The following is a 24827-nucleotide window of genomic DNA, read 5'->3' as shown; positions in this document are numbered from 1 at the left end:
TTATGTAAGTATGTATATAAATGTGTATTATAACATTATGTAAGTATGTATATAAATGTGTATTATAACATTATGTAAGTATGTATATAAATGTGTATTATAACATTATGTAAGTATGTATATAAATGTGTATTATAACATTTATGTAAGTATGTATATAAATGTGTATTATAACATTAGTATGTAATGTATTATAATATGTAAGTATGTATATAAATGTGTATTATAACATTATGTAAGTATGTATATAAATGTGTATTATAACATTATGTAAGTATGTATATAAATGTGTATTATAACATTCTTGTAAGTATGTATATAAATGTGTATTATAACATTTATGTAAGTATGTATATAAATGTGTATTATAACATTCTTGTAAGTATGTATATAAATGTGTATTATAACATTTATGTAAGTATGTATATAAATGTGTATTATAACATTATGTAAGTATGTATATAAATGTGTATTATAACATTTGTGTAAGTATGTATATAAATGTGTATTATAACATTCTTGTAAGTATGTATATAAATGTGTATTATAACATTATGTAAGTATGTATATAAATGTGTATTATAACATTATGTAAGTATGTATATAAATGTGTATTATAACATTTATGTAAGTATGTATATAAATGTGTATTATAACATTATGTAAGTATGTATATAAATGTGTATTATAACATTATGTAAGTATGTATATAAATGTGTATTATAATATTCTTGTAAGTATGTATATAAATGTGTATTATAACATTATGTAAGTATGTATATAAATGTGTATTATAACATTATGTAAGTATGTATATAAATGTGTATTATAACATTTATGTAAGTATGTATATAAATGTGTATTATAACATTCTTGTAAGTATGTATATAAATGTGTATTATAACATTTATGTAAGTATGTATATAAATGTGTATTATAACATTCTTGTAAGTATGTATATAAATGTGTATTATAACATTCTTGTAAGTATGTATATAAATGTGTATTATAACATTCTTGTAAGTATGTATATAAATGTGTATTATAACATTTATGTAAGTATGTATATAAATGTGTATTATAACATTCTTGTAAGTATGTATATAAATGTGTATTATAACATTCTTGTAAGTATGTATATAAATGTGTATTATAACATTCTTGTAAGTATGTATATAAATGTGTATTATAACATTTTTGTAAGTATGTATATAAATGTGTATTATAACATTCTTGTAAGTGTGTATATAAATGTGTATTATAACATTCTTGTAAGTGTGTATATAAATGTGTATTATAACATTTATGTAAGTATGTATATAAATGTGTATTATAACATTTTTGTAAGTATGTATATAAATGTGTATTATAAACATTTTTTTTATGTAATGTTAATATACACCAGTAGGTGTCACTATTGCTCTAGGTTGTGGGCCCTATGGCGCCAAACCAACAGGTATAAAAGGTGTGTTAATTGCGTGTAAGCCTATGCATGATTAAGAGGTATTAGCCTCGAAACGTTGCAATATTTGTCCAAATAAAGATTACTTTTAAGCATTGGAGAGCTGTGGACACCTTTGTTCTGAGGTAGGAAATATATAATCAACAATGACAGGTGCATTCTGTTTTGAGATATGTAGAGAGGGATATTAGACTTGGGGAAGGTTTGAAAGTGTGCGGGAGGTCGTTCCATAATTGTGGTGCTCTTTAGGAAAAGGAGGATCGAGCTGCTTTCTTTTTGTATTGAGGCAAGCTAAATAATGTGCTGGTACTGGATCGGAGGTTATAGGAGGTGGGAATAACCGGTGAGAGCATACTGCTCAGGTAGGGTGGGAGCTTCCCAGAAAAGCTTTTAAACACAAGGCAGGAAAGATGGAGGGTGCGTCTGGATTCCAGCGACAGCCAGTTTAGTTCTTTTAGCATGTCACAATGGTGGGTCCTGTAGTTACATTGTAGCACAAAGCGGCAGAACGAGTTATACAATGTATTAAGTTTATTAAGGTGAGTTTGCGCTGCAGGTGCGTATACTACATCCCCATAATCCACGATTGGCATCAGCATTTGCTGTACAATCTTTTCCTTTACTGTAGGGCTGAGGCAAGATTTGTTTCTGTACAGGGCACCTATTTTTGGATAAAGTTTAGATGCCAGTTTTTCTATATGGAGGCCAAAAGATAGATTGGGGTCTAACAACATACCCAAGTATTTAAAAGAGTGGACTGCGGTCAGCGTGCAATTTGATTTTGTTTTGATGCATAGATGGGAATTTTGTAGTTTGTGTAGTTTAGGTCCTGTTCCAAAGATCATATTGACAGTTTTGTCAGTGTTTAGGAAGAGTTTGTTTTTTGAGATCCACTTTTCTACCTCTGTGAATTGGTCTTGGAGCACTGCTTCAAGCTGCGGCAGATCAGATTTGTTTGCATAGATTACCGTGTCATATGCGTACATGTGTACAGTTGAGGATTTGCAGACATAAGGCAAATCATTTATAAATAATGTGAATAGCAGGGGGCCGAGAATGGAACCTTGGGGAACACCACACGTGACTGGGAGAGAGAGGGAGTCACTGTTAGAAATGGAGACATATTGTGATCGATCCGATACATATGATCGAAACCAGGTTAGCGGATGATCACCAATACCTGAGTTTTTTAGTTTGAGCAGTAGTATGTCGTGGTCTACTGTGTCAAAGGCCTTTGCAAAATCAAGGAAAATAGCTCCAGTTAGGTCTCCTTGTTCCATGCCAGTTTGGATGTCGTTGCAAACTTTTAGGAGGGCAGTTGTAGTGGAGTGATTTGTACGAAAACCTGATTGATCAGGGGTCAGATAGTTAGATTGTTGGTAATATTCACATAATTGCGTATGGACGCATTTTTCTAAGATTTTTTACAATACTGGGAGCAATGATATTGGGCGATAGTTAGAAACCAAGGTTATCTCCCCACTTTTATGGATAGGCACTACTCTTGCAGTCTTCCAGAGTTTGGGTATGTATCCAGACACCAAGGATTCGTTAATTAGGGTTGCGACAGGTTTAGCAATTGCAGGCGCACTGAGCTTCAACAGCATTGCTGGGATTTGATCAGGTCCAGACTGGTTTTTCATTTTTAGGTTATTAAGGTGTCTCTTAATGACATTGATGGGTACAGGTCTAAAATTGAACTTCTCTATATTGGGTCTTTGCTGATTTAGTGGGGCCTGATCCACATTTGTAGCTTCAGGATGCGTGCCATTTATTAGTTTGTCAATCAGGGTGGTGGAGCATCCAACAAAATATTTGTTAAAGGCATTTGCTACATCTAAGGGGAGTTGCAGGGTTTGGTTGTCCACATTGACAGTGGAGGGTTGGGAGTGGATTGGTGGAGTTTGTAAATTATTTATGACTTTCCAAAACTTTCTAGCGTTATGTTATTGTTCAGATTTTCACAGAAATATTGGGCCTTGGCCAATTTTGTTTGTTTAGTGCATATATTTCGCCATTGTCTATATACACAGTGATCGTTCATAGAGCCAGTATGCTTGAACTTTGACCACAATGAATCTCGAAACTGGTACATTTGAATGAGGTCAGCTGTGATCCAATTCAAGTGTGCTCCTTTCACTCTCACCTTACGCAGCGGGGCATGTAAATTCCAAACTTAAGGTTAAATGTTTTGTAGCCAGATATAACTGTCGGCAAGTAAAAGGCAGTGGCTTTGGGTAAACCTGTAGCTTTCATGAAATCTAAGCTTGAGGTCATGCCGGCCGTCTTTCCATTAAATCACATTTATTGTATTTTGAGGTCTGGACAACCTTGGTTTCAGATGCAAGGGCGCTGCATGCGCGAATAATAGGATATTTGCTAAGAAATCATGAACACTTTCATATTTACATTGTGATGTCTTCAAATATGTGCTTTGTGACATCTTCTGATATGTGCTTTGTGTCGATTGATAAGCGCCTTGTGACGGCTTCTGCTTTTAGCATTGTGGCGTCTTCTGATACGCGCTCTGTTGCGGCTTCTGATACACGCTATGTGGCGGCTACTGCTGTGATCATTGTGGTGGCTTTGGGTGGGAAGTGCTTGCAGAGATTTGCAGTAAAGGTGCAGAAGGGTGGGTGTCTGTATTGGTTGTAGTAGAGAAGTATTATGTCTGTCTGCGTTAGCTGTAGTAGAGAGGTATTATGTCTGTCTGCGTTAGCTGTAGTGAGAAGTATTATGTCTGTCTGCGTTAGCTGTAGTAGAGAGGTATTATGTCTGTTAGCTGTAGTGAGAAGTATTATGTCTGTCTGCGTAAGCTGTAGTAGAGAGGTATTATGTCTGTCTGCGTTAGCTGTAGTAGAGAGGTATTATTTCTGTTAGCTGTAGTAGATAGGTATTGTGTCTGTCTGCGTTAGCTGTAGTAGAGAGGTATTATGTCTGTCTGCGTTAGCTGTAGTAGAGAGGTATTATGTCTGTCTGCGTTAGCTGTAGTAGAGAGGTATGTCTGTTTGCGTTAGCTGTAGTAGAGAGGTATTATGTCTGTCTGCGTTAGCTGTAGTAGAAAGGTATTATGTCTGTTAGCTGTAGTAGAGAGGTATTATGTCTGTCTGCGTTAGCTGTAGTAGAGAGGTATTATGTCTGTCTGCGTTAGCTGTAGTAGAGAGGTATTATGTCTGTCTACGTTAGCTGTAGTAGAGAGGTATTATGTCTGTCTACGTTAGCTGTAGTAGAGAGGTATTATGTCTGTCTGCGTTAGCTGTAGTAGAGAGGTATTATGTCTGTCTGCGTTAGCTGTAGTAGAGAGGTATTATGTCTGTCTGCGTTAGCTGTAGTAGAGGGGTATTATGTCTGTCTGCGTTAGCTGTAGTAGAGAGGTATTATGTCTGTCTGCGTTAGCTGTAGTAGAGAGGTATTATGTCTGTCTGCTTTAGCTGTAGTAGAGAGGTATTATGTCTGTCTGCGTCAGCTGTAGTAGGGAGGTATTGTGTCTGTCTGCCTTAGCTGTAGTAGATAGGTATTGTGTCTGTCTGCGTTTAGCTGTAGTAGAGAGGTATTGTGTCTGTTAGCTGTAGTGAGTATTATGTCTGTCTGCGTCAGCTGTAGTAGGGAGGTATTGTGTCTGTCTGCCTTAGCTTTAGTAGATCGGTATTATGTCTGTCTGCGTCAGCTGTAGTAGAGAGGTATTATGTCTGTCTGCGTCAGCTGTAGTAGAGAGGTATTATGTCTGTCTGCGTCAGCTGTAGTAGAGAGGTATTATGTCTGTCTGCGTCAGCTGTAGTAGAGAGGTATAATGTCTGTCTGCGTCAGCTGTAGTAGAGGTATTATGTCTGTTAGCTGTAGTGAGAAGTATTATGTCTGTCTGCGTCAGCTGTAGTAGAGAGGTATTATGTCTGTCTGCGTTAGCTGTAGTAGAGAGGTATTATGTCTTAGCTGTAGTAGAGAGGTATTATGTCTGTCTGCGTCAGCTGTAGTAGAGAGGTATTATGTCTGTCTGCGTCAGCTGTAGTAGAGAGGTATTATGTCTGTCTGCGTCAGCTGTAGTAGAGAGGTATTATGTCTGTCTGCGTCAGCTGTAGTAGAGAGGTATTATGTCTGTCTGCGTTAGCTGTAGTAGAGGGGTATTATGTCTGTCTGCGTTAGCTGTAGTAGAGAGGTATTATGTCTGTCTGCGTTAGCTGTAGTAGAGAGGTATTATGTCTGTCTGCGTTAGCTGTAGTAGAGAGGTATTATGTCTGTCTGCGTTAGCTGTAGTAGAGAGGTATTATGTCTGTCTGCGTTAGCTGTAGTAGAGAGGTATTATGTCTGTCTGCGTTAGCTGTAGTAGAGAGGTATTATGTCTGTCTGCGTCAGCTGTAGTAGAGAGGTATTATGTCTGTCTGCGTCAGCTGTAGTAGAGAGGTATTATGTCTGTCTGCGTCAGCTGTAGTAGAGAGGTATTATGTCTGTCTGCGTCAGCTGTAGTAGAGAGGTATTATGTCTGTCTGCGTCAGCTGTAGTAGAGAGGTATTATGTCTGTCTGCGTTAGCTGTAGTAGAGGGGTATTATGTCTGTCTGCGTTAGCTGTAGTAGAGAGGTATTATGTCTGTCTGCGTTAGCTGTAGTAGAGAGGTATTATGTCTGTCTGCGTTAGCTGTAGTAGAGAGGTATTATGTCTGTCTGCGTTAGCTGTAGTAGAGAGGTATTATGTCTGTCTGCGTTAGCTGTAGTAGAGAGGTATTATGTCTGTCTGCGTTAGCTGTAGTAGAGAGGTATTATGTCTGTCTGCGTTAGCTGTAGTAGAGAGGTATTATGTCTGTCTGCGTTAGCTGTAGTAGAGAGGTATTATGTCTGTCTGCGTTAGCTGTAGTAGAGAGGTATTATGTCTGTTAGCTGTAGTGAGAAGAAATGTAAAATATGTGACTCTGTAAAGAGTTAAGGGAAGTGGAGTAGCTGGAGGATGGGAATCTGATAAAGGCATCAGCGTAAGGGGGGGAGAACTTGAAAAATGGGCCAAACAAATGTGTAAAATATGTTCCATGTTGCCAGCCCAGCTCCTCTGTGTTTGTGGCTTCCTGAATGCTCATTCCTCAGCTTGGAGATGTTGCTAAACTTTGTGTAATTGGCCACTTGATCTTACTCTCACCCTCTCCAACAAATCTCCCCCTGACTCTTCTCCTGCACTTTTCTTTAACTTGTTCTCACTTTTCCTGTTTCACATCCTCAGTTAGCTATTGGGTCTCGTTTCTCTGTTTTATCTCACAGCTCCTTTTTCTGTCCCAGGTAACCATGAAACAGACACTATGAACCAAATGTACGGGTTTGAGGGGGAAGTGAAGGCCAAGTACTCAGCTCAGATGTTCCAGCTGTTTAGTGAGGTCTTCCAGTGGCTGCCGCTAGTGATGTGCATTAACAAGCGTGTGCTGGTGAGATACGTGTCGTACACAGTAATTTGTCTTTGTGATCTAATCCAGTGTGTAACCAGTGCATTTCCCCTTAGATCATGCACGGAGGCCTCTTCTCAGAAGACGGGGTGACGTTGGATCAGATACGTAGCATAGAACGGAATCGCCAGCCGCCGGACTCCGGTAAGAAGGGTTATCAATCGCCTCTGCACTGTTACATCTGTCATGTGTAGTTGGTACATTAACTAGATCTGCCATAGCACAAATTATTTATAAGGTGACAACAAACACGTCCAACAGCTGACCTATAGATAAACACTACGGGGCCGAATTATCATTGTGCGAGCGGATATGATCCGATATTGCAGATCATGTCTGCTGCACATAGATAAATGCCGACAGAATACGCTCTCAACATTTATCATTGCACCAGCAGTTCTTGTGAACTGCTGGTGCAATACCGCCCCCTGCAGATTCGCGGCCAATCAGACGATAGCAGGGGGTGTCAATCAACCCGATCGTATTCGATCTGGTTGATTTTTGATGATTTCTGTCCGCCGCCTCAGAGCAGGCGGACAGGTTATGGAGCAGCGGTCTTTAGACCGCTGCTTTATAACTTGTTTCAGGTGAGCCTGAAGGCTTGCGAGAAACACGGGATATCAAGCTCTGTACGTAGCTTGATAAATATGCCCCACACTCTTGTATTTACCATTATGTTTTATTTAATAAGTAATAGTATTCAGTGTGGTTATCAGAAGCATATTGTGTACGATACGCAATCCCCACTGCTTGTACGTATTTGTGGACATACTTGTTACACTAGGTACATCATGTCACTTTGTGCAGGTGACATCTGTCAGTCTAGATCATCTGTATTATCTGTCACTTCCTGACATGGTTGTACTCGCTGATAGTCTATACCAGTGTTTTTCAACTAGTGTGCCGTGAGAGATCCTCAGGTGTGCCGCAGCAGACTGACAACAGTGAGGGGGTGTCCCTCTTTCAAATTTTGAAATATTGGGAGGTATGTGACAGGCTCATCAGGCATCATTTACAACCATGACATTGACATTCATTCACATACAATCATTATGATTGTTTGTGAATGAATGTCAATATGTCATGTGTGATTTTGTAAAATTTTGGGATGGTGGTGTGCCGCAGGATTTTTTAATGTAAAAAAGTGTGCCACGGCAAAAAAAAGGTTGCAAATCACTGGTCTATACATCACGTCATTAGTAGCAGTTTCTTTCATGTAATTGGCAAGAGTCCATGAGCTAGTGACGTATGGGATATACATTCCTACCAGGAGGGGCAAAGTTTCCCAAACCTCAAAATGCCTATAAATACACCCCTCACCACACCCACAATTTAGTTTTACAAACTTTGCCTCCTATGGAGGTGGTGAAGTAAGTTTGTGCTAAGATTCTACGTTGATATGCGCTTCTCAGCATTTTGAAGCCCGATTCCTCTGAGTACAGCGAATGTCAGAGGGATGTGAAGGGAGTATCACCTATTGAATGCAATGGTTTTCCTCACGGGAGATCTATTTAATAGGTTCTCTGTTATGGGTCGTAGAGATTCATCTCCTACCTCCTTTTTCAGATTGACGATATACTCATATATACCATTACCTCTGCTGATAGTTTTCAGTACTGGTTTGGCTATTTGCTATATGTGGATGGGTGTTTTTCTGTAAGTATGTATCATTTAAGAGACACTCAGCTATGGTTTGGCACTTTATGTATTAATATAAAGTTTTAAATATATGTATTTTACTTATATTTTCCATGAGTAAGGTTTATGTACATTTATGTACATTTCCTTTTGCAGACTGTCAGTTTCAGTTTGGGAAACATGTTTAGGAAGTTATTTGTCTTACCTGGAGTATAGACCTTTTTTTCAAATTGACTGTTTTTTTCTTTTAATTTCGCGGGCAAAATTAGGCTCGTGAGGGCGCAAAATGCTGTTGTTTATTGTGTCATTCTTGGCATGAGAATTTTCTGGCGCAAAGATACGTCTTTGATGATGCAAGTTCGTCGTTTCCTTGCACGAGTTGCATCGTTTCCGGATGTTGTTGGCGCCAACATTTTTTTTCTTATCTTCTTTTTGTGTTGTGCGTCATTCTTGGTTTAGTTTATATTTTCACCCCACTTCCTATATGCCTCTTGCCTTCTATATGCTCAGAGGGCTATGCTGTTTGCATTTTTCCCCATTCCTGAAACTGCCATATAAGGAAATTGATAATTTTGCTTTGTTTTTTTCTTTTACATTTTGCAAGATGTCTCAATCTGATCCTGTCTCAGAAGCAACTGTTGGAACCCGGCTGCCTGCTGCACAATTCTACCAAAGCTAAGTGTATCTGTTGTAAATTAGCTGAGATTATATCTCCAGCTGTAGTATGTAACAGTTGTCATTATAAGCTTTTGCACGCAGAAAATGTTTCCATCAGTACTAGTACAGTTTCAGTTGTTCCTTCAACATCTAATGTACATGATATCCCTGTTGATATGAAAAATGATATTGCTGATGCGATACAGAAGGCTTTGTCTGCTATTCCACCGTCTAATAAACGTAAACGGTCTTTTAAAACTTCTCATAAAATTGATGAAATTTCTAATGACCGACAACATACTGAAATATCCTCCACTGATGAGGATCTCTCTGATTCAGAAGATCCTACCTCAGATATTGACACTGACAAATCTACTTATCTTTTCAAGATTGAGTATATTCATTCCTTATTGAAAGAAGTGTTGGTTACTTTGGATATTGAGGAGTCTAGTTCTCTTGATATCAAAACTAGTAAACGTTTAAATTCTGTTTATAAACCTCCTGTGGTTACTCCTGAGGTTTTTCCAGTTCCTGATGTTATTTCTGATGTGATTGCTAAGGAATGGATTAAGCCTGGTACTTCTTTCATTCCTCCTTCTAGGTTTAAAAGATTGTATCCTTTGCCAGTGGCTAGATTGGAGTTTTGGGAAAAAATCCCCAAAGTTGATGGGGCTATTTCTACTCTTGCCAAACGTACTACTATTCCTATGGAAGACAGTACTTATTTTAAAGATCCTTTAGATAGAAAACTTGAATCTTATCTAAGGAAAGCTTATTTATATTCTGGCTATCTTTTCAGGCCTACCATTTCTATGGCTGATGTTGCGGCTGCATCAGCCTTTTGGTTGGATAGCCTAGCGCAACAGGAAACGGATCCTGATTTGTCTAGCATTGTTCGTTTGCTTCAACATGCTAATCATTTTATCTGTGATGCCATTTTTTATATCATCCAAATTGATGTTAAATCTATGTCTTTAGCTAGAAGAGCTTTATGGCTCAAATCTTGGAATGCTGACATGGTATCTAAGTCTAGATTACTATCTCTTTCTTTCCAAGGTAACAATTTATTTGGTTCTCAGTTGGATTCAATTATTTCAACTATCACTGGGGGGGGGGGGGTTTGCCTCAGGATAAAAGATCTAAGGGTAAATCTGAAGCTTCTAATTGTTTTCGTTCTTTTCGACAGAATAAGGAACAGAAAACCAATCCTTCCCCTAAAGACTCTGGTTCCAATTGGAAACCTTCTTCAAATTGGAATAAATCCAAGTCTTTTAAGAAACCAAAGTCTGCATGAAGGTGCGGCCCTCAATCTAGTTCAGCTGGTGGGGTGCAGATTGAAATTATGCCAAGATATTTGGGCAGATTCTGTTCAAAATCAGTGGATTCAGAGTATTGTCTCTCAAGGGTATGAAATAGGATTCAGAGTAAAACCTCCTGTGAGAAGATTTTTTTCTCTCTCACGTTCCAGCAAATCCGGTGAAGGCTCAGGCTTTTCTGAAGTGTGTTTCAGATATAGAGCTTTCAGGGGTAATCATACCAGTTCCATTTCAGGAACAGGGTCTGGGGATTTATTCAAATCTATTAATTGTCCTAAAGAAAGAAAATTCATTCAGGCCAGTTCTGGATCTGAAGTTTTTGAATCTTTTTGTAAGAGTCCTAACTTTCAAGATGGTGACTAAGGATTATTCTGCCTTTTGTTCAGCAAGGTCATTATATGTCCACGATAGACTTACAGGATGCATATGTTCACATTCCGATTCATTCAGACCACTATCGGTTTCTGAGATTCTCTTTTCTAGACCAGCATTACCAATTTGTTGCTCTTCCATTTGGCCTAGCAACAGCTCCAAGAATCTTTTCGAAGGTTCTCGGTGCCCTTTTATCTGTAATCGGAGAACAGGATATTGCGGTGTTTCCTTATTTGGACGATATCTTGCTACCAGCAGTTCCTTCGTTTTACCAACCTGCTTATATCTTCCCACCTCTAGTTCTTCCAAGAGTGATCTCCAAGATAATTATGGAACAATCGTATGTGTTTCTGATAGCACCAGCGTGGCCTCACAGGTTTTGGTATGCGGATCTTGTTAGGATGTCCAGTTGCCAGCCTTGGCCACTTCCTCTAAGACCAGACCTTCTGTCTCAAGGGTCGTTTTTCCATCAGGATCTCAAATCATTAAATTTGAAGGTATGGAAATTGAACGCTTAGTGCTTAGTAATAGAGGTTTCTCTGACTCAGTGATTAATACTATGCTACAGGCTCATAAGTCTGTTTCAAGGAAGATTTATTATCGAGTTTGGAAGACCTATATTTCATGGTGTTCTCATAAATACTCCTGGCATTCTTTTAGAATTCCTAGAATTTTACAGTTTCTTCAGTATGGTTTGTATAAAGGTTTGTCTGCAAGTACTTTGAAGGGACAAATCTCTGATTTTTCTGTTTTATTTCATAGAAAGATTGCTAAGCTTTTCTGATATTCACTGTTTTGTTCAGGCTTTGGTTCGTATCAAGCCTGGTATTAAATCAATCTCTCCTCCTTGGAGTCTTAATTTGGTTTTGAAGACTTTGCAGGCTCCTCCTTTTGTGCCTATACATTCTTTGGATATTAAACTACTGTTATGGTATCACCAGATATCAAGGGTTAATACCAGATGAAAGATGTCCTGAATATGGGATCAGCAACACACAACCCAGCTAATTCCCCTCAAACATGAGACCAAGCTCCCTCTTGAAGGTAAACAGAATGTCTTTATTGAGGGCTATATGCCCAGTATTTATGCAGAACTCCCCTAGCAGAACAGATGGGGGGTTGGAAGAGTATTGTACATTAGATAGAGGGAAGACGCCCTTTTACATGATACAATAGTATTAAATTACTTAACCAAATAAACAATTTAAACACAAGAAAACAATGGAGTCCTTCTTATCACCTGGCAGTCTGCTCTCTGGAGGTGATTAAACAAAGTGAACGCTTATCACATAAACTTAATTACAGTAAACAATAGCTGATGCCTGGAAACCTGTCTCAGAAAATAGTTTCTCAAAACTGAACAAAGTTAACCCTTTCAGTACTGACAGAGGGGTCTGTGACACGGCTCCCTCCTGGTGGGACACTCCGGCAGACCCGGCTTGACCCTTTTTGCGGGTCAACTTGGGGATGACCGGACTAGGTGGTAGGAATGTCAGTTTGCTGGGACAATCCATCTGCATTCCCGTTATGAGAGAGAATTCCTGTCCATATAAATAAGGGTTCAACTTCTTCAGTGCCCAGACCAGGGCTAAACAGTCCTTCAAAATCTCATTGGCTTCTTTACGAGTTTTTTGTACCTGCTCTTTATAGGTATCCACAATCCCTTCATACTGACATAGGGTGCCCTTGAGTTGCTGCACCTCACTATGAGCCAGCGTCCGCTTTTCCTCCAGTGTCGCTAAGTTTGTCTTTAATATTTCATGTTCCACCCTCAAGCTGTGTTTTCTGCAGTCTGTCGGTGCATCTTGTCTAGCAGTTCTAAAACGCGCTTTTTTTCTCTGCGCTCCTCTTCTCTCCGCTCCTCTTCTCTCCGCTCCTCTTCTCTCCCGCTAGCACTGTTACGTGATTGTTTAACGTGACCATTTCATCCTCTACTTGACTCTTCTCCTTCATCAGCGCATTGTAACGGGACTTCCATGTATCAATGGCGGATAGAGATTTACTGAGCTCAGCGTCCTGGGGCTCAGCAGCAGGTGGGTCAGTCTCTGCGGCACGGATCTGGGCACGGGTAGTCACAGCATTCTTCCTCCTCTACGCAGTGGGCAGCAGGCTGAGGGTTACGTGGGTTTCCGCCGGCGGGTCTCCTCCAGGACTGTGCTTAGTTCGCTGTGTTTAGGGGACACTCTGGTCTTTTGTGCCCTAGTTGCTTACATCCAAAGCACCGAATAGGCTGTGAGTAGTCCCGTGAGTTGAACCGGGCTGTCTGAGGATAGTTTGTGGCTGAAAGCGGTGTGGTAGAGCGGTGCGCTGGGGGTTGGTAACTGGTAGCTGCTGGGGTGACACTGGGTCTGTACTCCACTCTGGCAGGGGGCTTAGTGGTAGCAGTGTCCAGTTTGCGGGCATCCGTATACTCATCTGCCAGGCGAGCAGCTTCATGCAGGATGGAGAGTTTACGGTCCCGAACCCACTCTCTAACTCCTGCGGAAAACTTGTCGAAGCAATGTTCCAACAGGAATAGCTGCAGCACCTCTTCCCCGGATACGGCTTGGCACACCGCCATCAAGTGAGCTGCTGTGCGGTGCACCTTACATGCCCACTCGACGTAGGAATCTCCAGCTAGTTTAACAGTGTCTCTGAACTGTCTCCTGTATGCCTCCGGTGTAACCGCATACATGGAGAGCAGAGCCTCTTTTACAGCATTATAATCCCCGACTTCCTCATCTGGAATGGCCCGAAAACCCTTGCTGGCCCGGCCGAATAATTTTCCGGATAATATCGTGACCCAGTCCTCTGCGGGTACCCTGTGTAGGGCACATTGCCTCTCAAAATCAGCAAGGTACCCATCAATCTCTCCTTCTGTTTCCAGGAAGTTTTTAAAAGCTGCAAAATGTACTTTTCTTTTTTCCACTGGGGTTGCTGTGACTTGGGCTGCTGCAGCGCCGCTTTGGCGAAGTAGGTTGGCCTCCACGGCTGCTATGACCCAGCCGATAATTTCGGCAGACCGGTTGGGGCCATAATGTGCCAGTCTTATTTTAACCGCCCGTTCAAAGCTTGCTTCTTCAGGGGTACTGTCTGATATGCTGGGCTCATTGGTTCCTTCGGGCCCTGGTGCTCCGTCTATCTCGGTCAGTATTGTAATAATGTCCCTCTTCCTGAGGTTACTGGCTTGTCTGCCCCGTTGTTCTAGCAGGTCTTTAAGGGTAGCTCTTTTCAGCCTTTCATACGGTACTCCCATTAGGTCTGGATGTGTAGTTGCTCTTCTGGGCGATAAGGATCATCCCGTCGCTTGCCACCAATTGTTATGGTATCGCCAGATATCAAGGGTTAATACCAGATGAAAGATGTCCTGAATATGGGATCAGCAACACACAACCCAGCTAATTCCCCTCAAACATGAGACCAAGCTCCCTCTTGAAGGTAAACAGAATGTCTTTATTGAGGGCTATATGCCCAGTATTTATGCAGAACTCCCCTAGCAGAACAGATGGGGGTTGGAAGAGTATTGTACATTAGATAGAGGGAAGACGCCCTTTTACATGATACAATAGAATTGCATTACTTAAAGGGCCACTAAACCCAAAATATTTCTTTCATGATTCAGATAGAGAATACAAATTTAAACAACATTACAATATACTTCTATTATTTATTTTGCTTCATTTTTTTTGATATCCTTAGTTGAAGAAAAAGCAATGCACATGGGTGAGCCAATCACACGAGACTTCTATGTGCAGCAACCAATAAGCAGCTACTGAGCATATCTAGATATGCTTTTCAGCAAAGAATATCAAGAGAATAAAACAAATTGGATAATAGAAGTAAATTAGAAAGATGTTTAAAATTGCATGCTCTTAATAAATCATGAAAGAAAAAATGTGGGTTTAATGTCCCTTTAACCAAATAAACAATTTAAACACAAGAAAACAATGGAGTCCTTCTTATCACCTGGCAGTCTGCTCTCTGGAGGTGATTAAACAATGTGAACGCTTATCACATAAACTTAATTACAGTAAACAATAGCTGATGCCAGGAAACCTGTCTCAGAAAATATTTTCTCAAAACTGAACAAAGTTAACCCTTTCAGTACTGACAGAGGGGTCTGTCACAACTACCTTCTTGGAAAGTGTTATTTCTTTTGACTATCTCTTCAGCTAGAAGAGTTTCTGAATTGTCTGCTCTCTTGTGAGTCTCCTTTTCTGATTTTTCATCAGGATAAGGCTGTTTTGCGGACTTAGTTTAAATTTCTTCCTGAGGTTGTGAATTCTAACAACAATAGTAGGGAAATTGTTGTTCCTTCCTTGTGTCCTAATCCCAAGAATGCTCTTGAAATATCTTTGCATTCTTTGGATGTTGTAAGAGCTTTGAAATATTATGTTGAAGCTACTAGAGATTTCAGGAAGACTTCTAGTCTGTTATCTTTTCTGGTTCTAGGAAAGGTCAGAAGGCTTCTGCCATTTCTTTGGCATCTTGGTTAAAGCTTTTGATTCATCAGGCTTATTTAGAGGCGGGACAGTCCCCGCCTCAGAGGATCACAGCTCATTCTACTAGATCAGTCTCCACTTCTTGGGCTTTTAAGAATGAAGCTTCAGTTGATCAGATTGGTCCTCTTTGCATACATTTACTAAATTCTACCGTTTTGATGTATTGGCTTCTTCTGAAGCAGTCTTTGGTAGAAAAGTTCTTCAGGCAGCTGTTTCAGTTTGATTCTTCTGCTAACGTTTTAAGTTTTTTTTCTTTCAATTTATGAGAAACTTATTTTTTTGTGGATTTAATTTTTTCAGCGGAAATTGCTGTTTTTATTTTATCCCTCCCTTTCTAGTTACTCTTCTGTGGACTTCCACATCTTGGGTATTTCTATCCCATACGTTACTAGCTCATGGACTCTTGCCAATTACATGAAAGAAAAAATAATTTATGTAAGAACTTACCTGATAAATTCATTTCTTTCATATCGGCAAGAGTCCATGAGACCCACCCTTTTTCTGGTGGTTTTGATTTTTTGTATAAAAGCACAATTATATTTCCAGTTCCTCTTTTTTTGTATGCTTTTTTACTCCTTTTTCTATCACCCCACTACTTGGCTATTTGTTAAACTGAATTGTGGGTGTGGTGAGGGGTGTATTTATAGGCATTTTGAGGTTTGGGAAACTTTGCCCCTCCTGGTAGGTTTGTATATCCCATACGTCACTAGCTCATGGACTCTTGCCAATATGAAAGAAATTAATTTATCAGGTAAGTTCTTACATAAATTATGTTTTTTCTACTCTAAGTTAAGACCTAAAACTTTCACGTGCCAGTCTTAGAGTGTACTTAGCAGCTGGTAAATTGTGTTTGTAGCGCACATTTGGTAGTTAGGCACGCTACTGCCCAGGGTATACTTGCTAATCATCTCTCGTGTGTAACCATACTAGTATTGATTCTGTGAGCTGCTTACGCACCACACACGCACTCTTACACATATCGTCTTTCACTGCATTCAGCTTTGGGTTTTGTTTCTATACTTGTATGTCTGAAGCACGGGCACTGCTGTCAGATGGTCTTTTGTTAAGATCTGTTGTTTGTGTATAGTCTGTACGTAATATTATTAAACCGGTTTATAGAGGAACTCCCGTGTGATACAGATACACTGTGATTGTATAGCTTGTGTATAGTCTGTACGTAATATTATTAATAGGTTTATAGAGGAACTCCCGTGAGATGCAGATACACTGTAATTGTATAGTTTGTGTATTGTATGTACGTAATATTATTAATAGGTTTATAGAGGAACTTCCGTGTGATACAGATAATGTGATTGTATAGTTTGTGTATAGTCTGTACGTAATATTATTAATAGGTTTATAGAGGAACTTCCGTGTGATGCAGATAATGTGATTGTATAGTTTGTGTAGTCTGTACGTAATATTATTAATAGGTTTATAGAGGAACTCCCGTGAGATGCAGATAATGTGATTGTATAGTTTGTGTATAGTCTGTACGTAATAATATTAATAGGTTTATAGAGGAACTCCCGTGTGATACAGATACACTGTGATTGTATAGCTTGTGTATAGTCTGTACGTAATATTATTAATAGGTTTATAGAGGAACTTCCGTGAGATGCAGATAATGTGATTGTATAGTTTGTGTATAGTCTGTACGTAATATTATTAATAGGTTTATAGAGGAACTTCCGTGAGATACAGATAATGTGATTGTATAGTTTGTGTATTGTATGTACGTAATATTATTAATAGGTTTATAGAGGAACTTCCGTGTGCTGCAGATACACTGTGATTGTATAGTTTGTGTAGTCTGTACGTAATATTATTAATAGGTTTATAGAGGAACTCCCGTGTGATACAGATACACTGTGATTGTATAGTTTGTGTATAGTCTGTACGTAATATTATTAATAGGTTTATAGAGGAACTTCCGTGTGATGCAGATAATGTGATTGTATAGTTTGTGTATAGTCTGTATGTAATATTATTAATAGGTTTATAGAGGAACTCCCGGGAGATACAGATACAATGTGATTGTATAGTTTGTGTATAGTCTGTACGTAATATTATTAATAGGTTTATAGAGGAACTCCCGTGAGATGCAGATAATGTGATTGTATAGTTTGTGTATAGTCTGTACGTAATATTATTAATAGGTTTATAGAGGAACTTCTGTGTGATACAGATAATGTGATTGTATAGTTTGTGTATAGTCTGTACGTAATATTATTAATAGGTTTATAGAGGAACTCCCGTGAGATGCAGATACTGTGATTGTATAGCTTGTGTATAGTCTGTATGTAATATTATTAATAGGTTTATAGAGGAACTTCCGTGTGATGCAGATAATGTGATTGTATAGTTTGTGTATAGTCTGTACGTAATATTATTAATAGGTTTATAGAGGAACTTCCGTGTGCTGCAGATAATGTGATTGTATAGTTTGTGTATAGTCTGTACGTAATAATATTAATAGGTTTATAGAGGAACTTCCGTGTGCTGCAGATAATGTGATTGTATAGTTTGTGTATAGTCTGTACGTAATATTATTAATAGGTTTATAGAGGAACTTCTGTGTGATACAGATACACTGTGATTGTATAGCTTGTGTATAGTCTGTACGTAATATTATTAATAGGTTTATAGAGGAACTCCCGTGAGATGCAGATAATGTGATTGTATAGTTTGTGTATAGTCTGTACGTAATATTATTAATAGGTTTATAGAGGAACTTCTGTGTGCTGCAGATACAATGTGATTGTATAGTTTGTGTATAGTCTGTACGTAATATTATTAATAGGTTTATAGAGGAACTTCCGTGTGATGCAGATAATGTGATTGTATAGTTTGTGTATAGTCTGTATGTAATATTATTAATAGGTTTATAGAGGAACTTCCGTGTGATGCAGATAATGTGATTGTATAGTTTGTGTATAGTCTGTACGTAATATTAATAGGTTTATAGAGGAACTTCTGTGAGATGCAGATACACTGTGATTGTATAGTTTGTGTATAGTCTGTACGTAATATTATTAATAGGTTTATAGAGGAACTTCCGTGTGCTGCAGATAATGTGATTGTATAGTTTGTGTATAGTCTGTACGTAATATTATTAATAGGTTTATAGAGGAACTTCCGTGTGCTGCAGATAATGTGATTGTATAGTTTGTGTATAGTCTGTACGTAATATTATTAATAGGTTTATAGAGGAACTCCCGTGTGCTGCAGATAATGTGATTGTATAGTTTGTGTGTAGTCTGTACGTAATATTATTAATAGGTTTATAGAGGAACTTCTGTGAGATGCAGATAATGTGATTGTATAGTTTGTGTATAGTCTGTACGTAATATTATTAATAGGTTTATAGAGGAACTTCCGTGAGGTACAGATAATGTGATTGTATAGTTTGTGTATAGTCTGTACGTAATATTATTAATAGGTTTATAGAGGAACTTCCGTGTGATGCAGATAATGTGATTGTATAGTTTGTGTATAGTCTGTACGTAATATTATTAATAGGTTTATAGAGGAACTTCTGTGTGATACAGATAATGTGATTGTATAGTTTGTGTATAGTCTGTACGTAATATTATTAATAGGTTTATAGAGGAACTTCCGTGTGATGCAGATACAATGTGATTGTATAGTTTGTGTATAGTCTGTACGTAATATTATTAATAGGTTTATAGAGGAACTTCTGTGTGCTGCAGATAATGTGATTGTATAGTTTGTGTATAGTCTGTACGTAATAATATTAATAGGTTTATAGAGGAACTTCTGTGAGATGCAGATAATGTGATTGTATAGTTTGTGTATAGTCTGTACGTAATATTATTAATAGGTTTATAGAGGAACTTCCGTGAGATGCAGATACTGTGATTGTATAGTTTGTGTATAGTCTGTACGTAATATTAATAGGTTTATAGAGGAACTTCCGTGAGATGCAGATACTGTGATTGTATAGTTTGTGTATAGTCTGTACGTAATATTATTAACCCCTTAAGGACACGGGCATTTTTCAATTTCTTTCCCTGAAGGACCAGGGCTATTTTTAAATTTCTGCGGTGTTTGTGTTTAGCTGTAATTTTCCTCTTACTCATTTACTGTACCCATACATATTATATACCGTTTTTCTCGCCATTAAATGGACTTTCTAAAGATACCATTATTTTCATCATATCTTATCATTTACTTTAAAAAAATGATAAAATATTAGGAAAAAATGGAAAAAATCACACTTTTTCTAACTTTGACCCCCACAATCTGTTACACATCTACAACCACCAAAAAACACCCATGCTAAATAGTTTCTAAATTTTGTCCTGAGTTTAGAAATACCCAATGTTTACATGTTCTTTGCTTTTTTTGCAAGTTATAGGGCCATAAATACAAGAAGCACTTTGCTATTTCCAAACCATTTTTTTTCAAAATTAGCGCTAGTTACATTGGGACACTGATATCTGTCAGGAATCCCTGATTAACCCTTGACATGTATATATTTTTTTTTAGAAGACATCCCAAAGTATTGATCTAGGTCCATTTTGGTATATTTCATGCCACCATTTCACCACCAAATGCAATCAAATAAAAAAAAATGTTCACTTTTTCCCAAATATTTTCACAAACTTTAGGTTTCTCACTGAAATTATTTACAAACAACTTGTGCAATTATGGCATAAATGGTTGTAAATGCTTCTCTGGGATCCCCTTTGTTCAAAAATAGCAGAAATATATGACTTTGGCGTTGCTTTTTGGTAATTAGAAGGCCGCTAAATGCCACTGCGCATCACACGTGTATTATGCCCAGCAGTGAAGGGGTTAATTAGGGAGCATGTAGGGAGCATCTAGGGTTAATTTTCGCTTTAGTGTAGTGTAGTAGACAACCCCAAGTATTGATCTAGGTGCATCTTGGTATATTTCATGCTACCATTTCACCGCTAAATGCGATCAAATTAAAAAAAAACGTAAAATTTTTCACAATTTTAGGTTTCTCACTGAAATTATTTACAAACAACTTTTGCAAGTATGGCATAAATGATTGTAAATGCTTCTCTGGGATCCCCTTTGTTCAGAAATAGCAGACATATATGGCTTTGGTGTTGCTTTTTGGTAATTATAAGGCCGCTAAATGCCGCTGCGCACCACACGTGTATTATGCCCAGCAGTGCAGGGGTTAATTAGGTCATTTGTAGGGAGCTTGCAGGGTTAATTTTAGCTTTAGCGTAGAGATCAGCCTCCCACCTGACACATCACACCCCAGGATCCCTCCCAAATAGCTCTCTTCCCTCCCCCATCCCACAATTGTCCCCGCCATCTTAAGTACTGGCAGAAAGTCTGCCAGTACTAAAATAAAAGGTATATTTAAAATTTAAAAAAAAATTGTAAAGCATATTTACATATGCAGCTGTGTAGGATCCCCCCTTAGCCCCCAACCTCCCTGATCCCCCCCCAAACAGCTCTCTAACCCTCCACCTCTACCTTACTGGGAGCCATCTTGGGTACTGGCAGCTGTCTGCCAGTACCCTGTTTGCAAATACAAATGGGTTTTTTTTAGGTTTTTTAAAAAAAAAATCCATTTTTTCTGTAGTGTAGCTTCCCCCCCCCCACTGCCAAATCCCCCACCCGCTCCCAGATCCCTTAGATTTATTTTTGTTGGGGATTGTATCCCCCCTTACTGCCAGTCTTATATAATTATTTTGCTGTAGTGTAGCGGTTCCCACCCGCTCCCTCCCCGTGCACGCGCGCGCTCCCGTGCGCGCGCCCAACAACCCCGCCCCCGATCCCGCCCCCCTCTCTCTTCAATTTGTCACCGATGGCCGCCCACCCGCCTCCCACGGTCAGCTCCCACCCACCAACGATTGCGGCCATCGATGCCGGTGCAGAGAGGGCCACAGAGTGGCTCTCTCTGCATCGGATGGGGGACAAATGTTATTGCAGGATGCCTCGATATCGAGGCATCACTGCAATAACCGTAAAGCGGCTGGAAGCGATCAGGATCGCTTCCAGCCGCTTTAATCCCCAAAGTCGTACAGGGTACGTCGCTGGTCTTTAAAGACCAGGTTGTGTGCGACGTACCCTGTACGACTCGTGTCGTTAAGGGGTTAATAGGTTTATAGAGGAACTTCTGTGTGCTGCAGATAATGTGATTGTATAGTTTGTGTATAGTCTGTACGTAATATTATTAATAGGTTTATAGAGGAACTTCCGTGTGATGCAGATAATGTGATTGTATAGTTTGTGTATAGTCTGTACGTAATAATATTAATAGGTTTATAGAGGAACTTCCGTGTGCTGCAGATAATGTGATTGTATAGTTTGTGTATAGTCTGTACGTAATAATATTAATAGGTTTATAGAGGAACTTCTGTGAGATGCAGATAATGTGATTGTATAGTTTGTGTATAGTCTGTACGTAATATTATTAATAGGTTTATAGAGGAACTTCTGTGAGATGCAGATACAATGTGATTGTATAGTTTGTGTATAGTCTGTACGTAATATTATTAATAGGTTTATAGAGGAACTCCCGTGAGATGCAGATAATGTGATTGTATAGTTTGTGTATAGTCTGTACGTAATATTATTAATAGGTTTATAGAGGAACTTCCGTGTGATGCAGATAATGTGATTGTATAGTTTGTGTATAGTCTGTACGTAATATTATTAATAGGTTTATAGAGGAACTTCTGTGTGATACAGATAATGTGATTGTATAGTTTGTGTATAGTCTGTACGTAATATTATTAATAGGTTTATAGAGGAACTTCCGTGAGATGCAGATACAATGTGATTGTATAGTTTGTGTATAGTCTGTACGTAATATTATTAATAGGTTTATAGAGGAACTTCCGTGTGATGCAGATAATGTGATTGTATAGTTTGTGTATAGTCTGTATGTAATATTATTAATAGGTTTATAGAGGAACTCCCGTGAGATGCAGATAATGTGATTGTATAGTTTGTGTATAGTCTGTATGTAATATTAATAGGTTTATAGAGGAACTTCTGTGTGCTACAGATAATGTGATTGTATAGTTTGTGTATAGTCTGTACGTAATATTATTAATAGGTTTATAGAGGAACTTCTGTGTGCTGCAGATAATGTGATTGTATAGTTTGTGTATAGTCTGTACGTAATATTATTAATAGGTTTATAGAGGAACTTCCGTGAGATGCAGATAATGTGATTGTATAGTTTGTGTATAGTCTGTACGTAATATTATTAATAGGTTTATAGAGGAACTTCTGTGTGCTGCAGATAATGTGATTGTATAGTTTGTGTATAGTCTGTACGTAATATTATTAATAGGTTTATAGAGGAACTTCCGTGAGATGCAGATAATGTGATTGTATAGTTTGTGTATAGTCTGTACGTAATATTAATAGGTTTATAGAGGAACTTCCGTGAGATGCAGATAATGTGATTGTATAGTTTGTGTAGTCTGTACGTAATATTATTAATAGGTTTATAGAGGAACTTCCGTGAGATGCAGATACAATGTGATTGTATAGTTTGTGTATAGTCTGTACGTAATATTATTAATAGGTTTATAGAGGAACTTCCGTGTGCTGCAGATAATGTGATTGTATAGTTTGTGTATAGTCTGTACGTAATATTAATAGGTTTATAGAGGAACTTCCGTGTGCTGCAGATAATGTGATTGTATAGTTTGTGTATAGTCTGTACGTAATATTATTAATAGGTTTATAGAGGAACTTCCGTGTGCTGCAGATAATGTGATTGTATAGTTTGTGTATAGTCTGTACGTAATATTATTAATAGGTTTATAGAGGAACTTCTGTGTGATGCAGATAATGTGATTGTATAGTTTGTGTATAGTCTGTACGTAATATTATTAATAGGTTTATAGAGGAACTTCTGTGTGATACAGATAATGTGATTGTATAGTTTGTGTATAGTCTGTACGTAATATTAATAGGTTTATAGAGGAACTTCCGTGTGATGCAGATAATTTGATTGTATAGCTTGTGTATAGTCTGTACGTAATATTATTAACTAGTCCTAAAGCCCGTTCACACGGGCCGTGTTGTGTTATATTTAATCTCTCTCTCAATCTCTCTCTCTCTCTCTCTCTCTCTCTCTCTCTCTCTCTCTCTCTCTCTCTCTCTCTCTTTCTCTCTCTCTCTCCTTTGTTTCACTGATCAGCTGTGCTGCCGGGTCCTCGCTGTGCTGCCGGGTGGGTGCGCGTGCGATCAGCTGCAAGAGTTTGTCTGAACTGCGCATGACGGCTTCAGACAAACTCTTGTCTTTTATAATATAGGATAGGTTTATAGAGGAACTCCCGTGAGATGCAGATAATGTGATTGTATAGTTTGTGTATAGTCTGTACGTAATATTATTAATAGGTTTATAGAGGAACTTCCGTGAGATGCAGATACAATGTGATTGTATAGTTTGTGTAGTCTGTACGTAATATTATTAATAGGTTTAAAGAGGAACTTCCGTGTGATGCAGATAATGTGATTGTATAGTTTGTGTATAGTCTGTACGTAATATTAATAGGTTTATAGAGGAACTCCCGTGAGATGCAGATACTGTGATTGTATAGTTTGTGTATAGTCTGTACGTAATATTATTAATAGGTTTATAGAGGAACTTCCGTGTGATGCAGATAATGTGATTGTATAGTTTGTGTATAGTCTGTACGTAATATTATTAATAGGTTTATAGAGGAACTTCCGTGTGATGCAGATAATGTGATTGTATAGTTTGTGTATAGTCTGTACGTAATATTATTAATAGGTTTATAGAGGAACTTCCGTGAGATGCAGATACAATGTGATTGTATAGTTTGTGTAGTCTGTACGTAATATTATTAATAGGTTTATAGAGGAACTTCCGTGTGCTGCAGATAATGTGATTGTATAGTTTGTGTATAGTCTGTATGTAATATTATTAATAGGTTTATAGAGGAACTTCCGTGTGATGCAGATAATGTGATTGTATAGTTTGTGTATAGTCTGTACGTAATAATATTAATAGGTTTATAGAGGAACTTCCGTGTGCTGCAGATAATGTGATTGTATAGTTTGTGTATAGTCTGTACGTAATATTATTAATAGGTTTAAAGAGGAACTTCCGTGTGATGCAGATAATGTGATTGTATAGTTTGTGTATAGTCTGTACGTAATATTATTAATAGGTTTATAGAGGAACTTCTGTGAGATGCAGATACACTGTGATTGTATAGTTTGTGTATAGTCTGTACGTAATATTATTAATAGGTTTATAGAGGAACTTCCGTGAGATGCAGATAATGTGATTGTATAGTTTGTGTATAGTCTGTACGTAATATTAATAGGTTTATAGAGGAACTCCCGTGAGATGCAGATACTGTGATTGTATAGTTTGTGTATAGTCTGTACGTAATATTATTAATAGGTTTATAGAGGAACTTCCGTGAGATGCAGATAATGTGATTGTATAGTTTGTGTATAGTCTGTACGTAATATTATT

The 24827-nt window shown here is 38.2% G+C and overlaps 1 protein-coding gene across 1 annotated transcript in view; it reads left to right on the top strand.

Annotated features, from left to right (window-relative positions):
* PPP5C (protein phosphatase 5 catalytic subunit) overlaps positions 1-24827 on the top strand; it is a 130671-nt gene that overhangs the window by 93751 nt on the left and 12093 nt on the right. Inside the window, exons 8-9 of the mRNA XM_053688813.1 lie at positions 6722-6864; positions 6939-7026. Coding sequence (XP_053544788.1) covers positions 6722-6864; positions 6939-7026 — 231 coding nt within the window. The remainder of the gene's footprint in view (positions 1-6721; positions 6865-6938; positions 7027-24827) is intronic.

The sequence above is a fragment of the Bombina bombina genome, chromosome 7 (assembly GCF_027579735.1).
Source record: "Bombina bombina isolate aBomBom1 chromosome 7, aBomBom1.pri, whole genome shotgun sequence".
NCBI classification, from domain to species: domain Eukaryota; kingdom Metazoa; phylum Chordata; class Amphibia; order Anura; family Bombinatoridae; genus Bombina; species Bombina bombina.
This window is presented reverse-complemented; position numbering and strand designations above follow the sequence as displayed.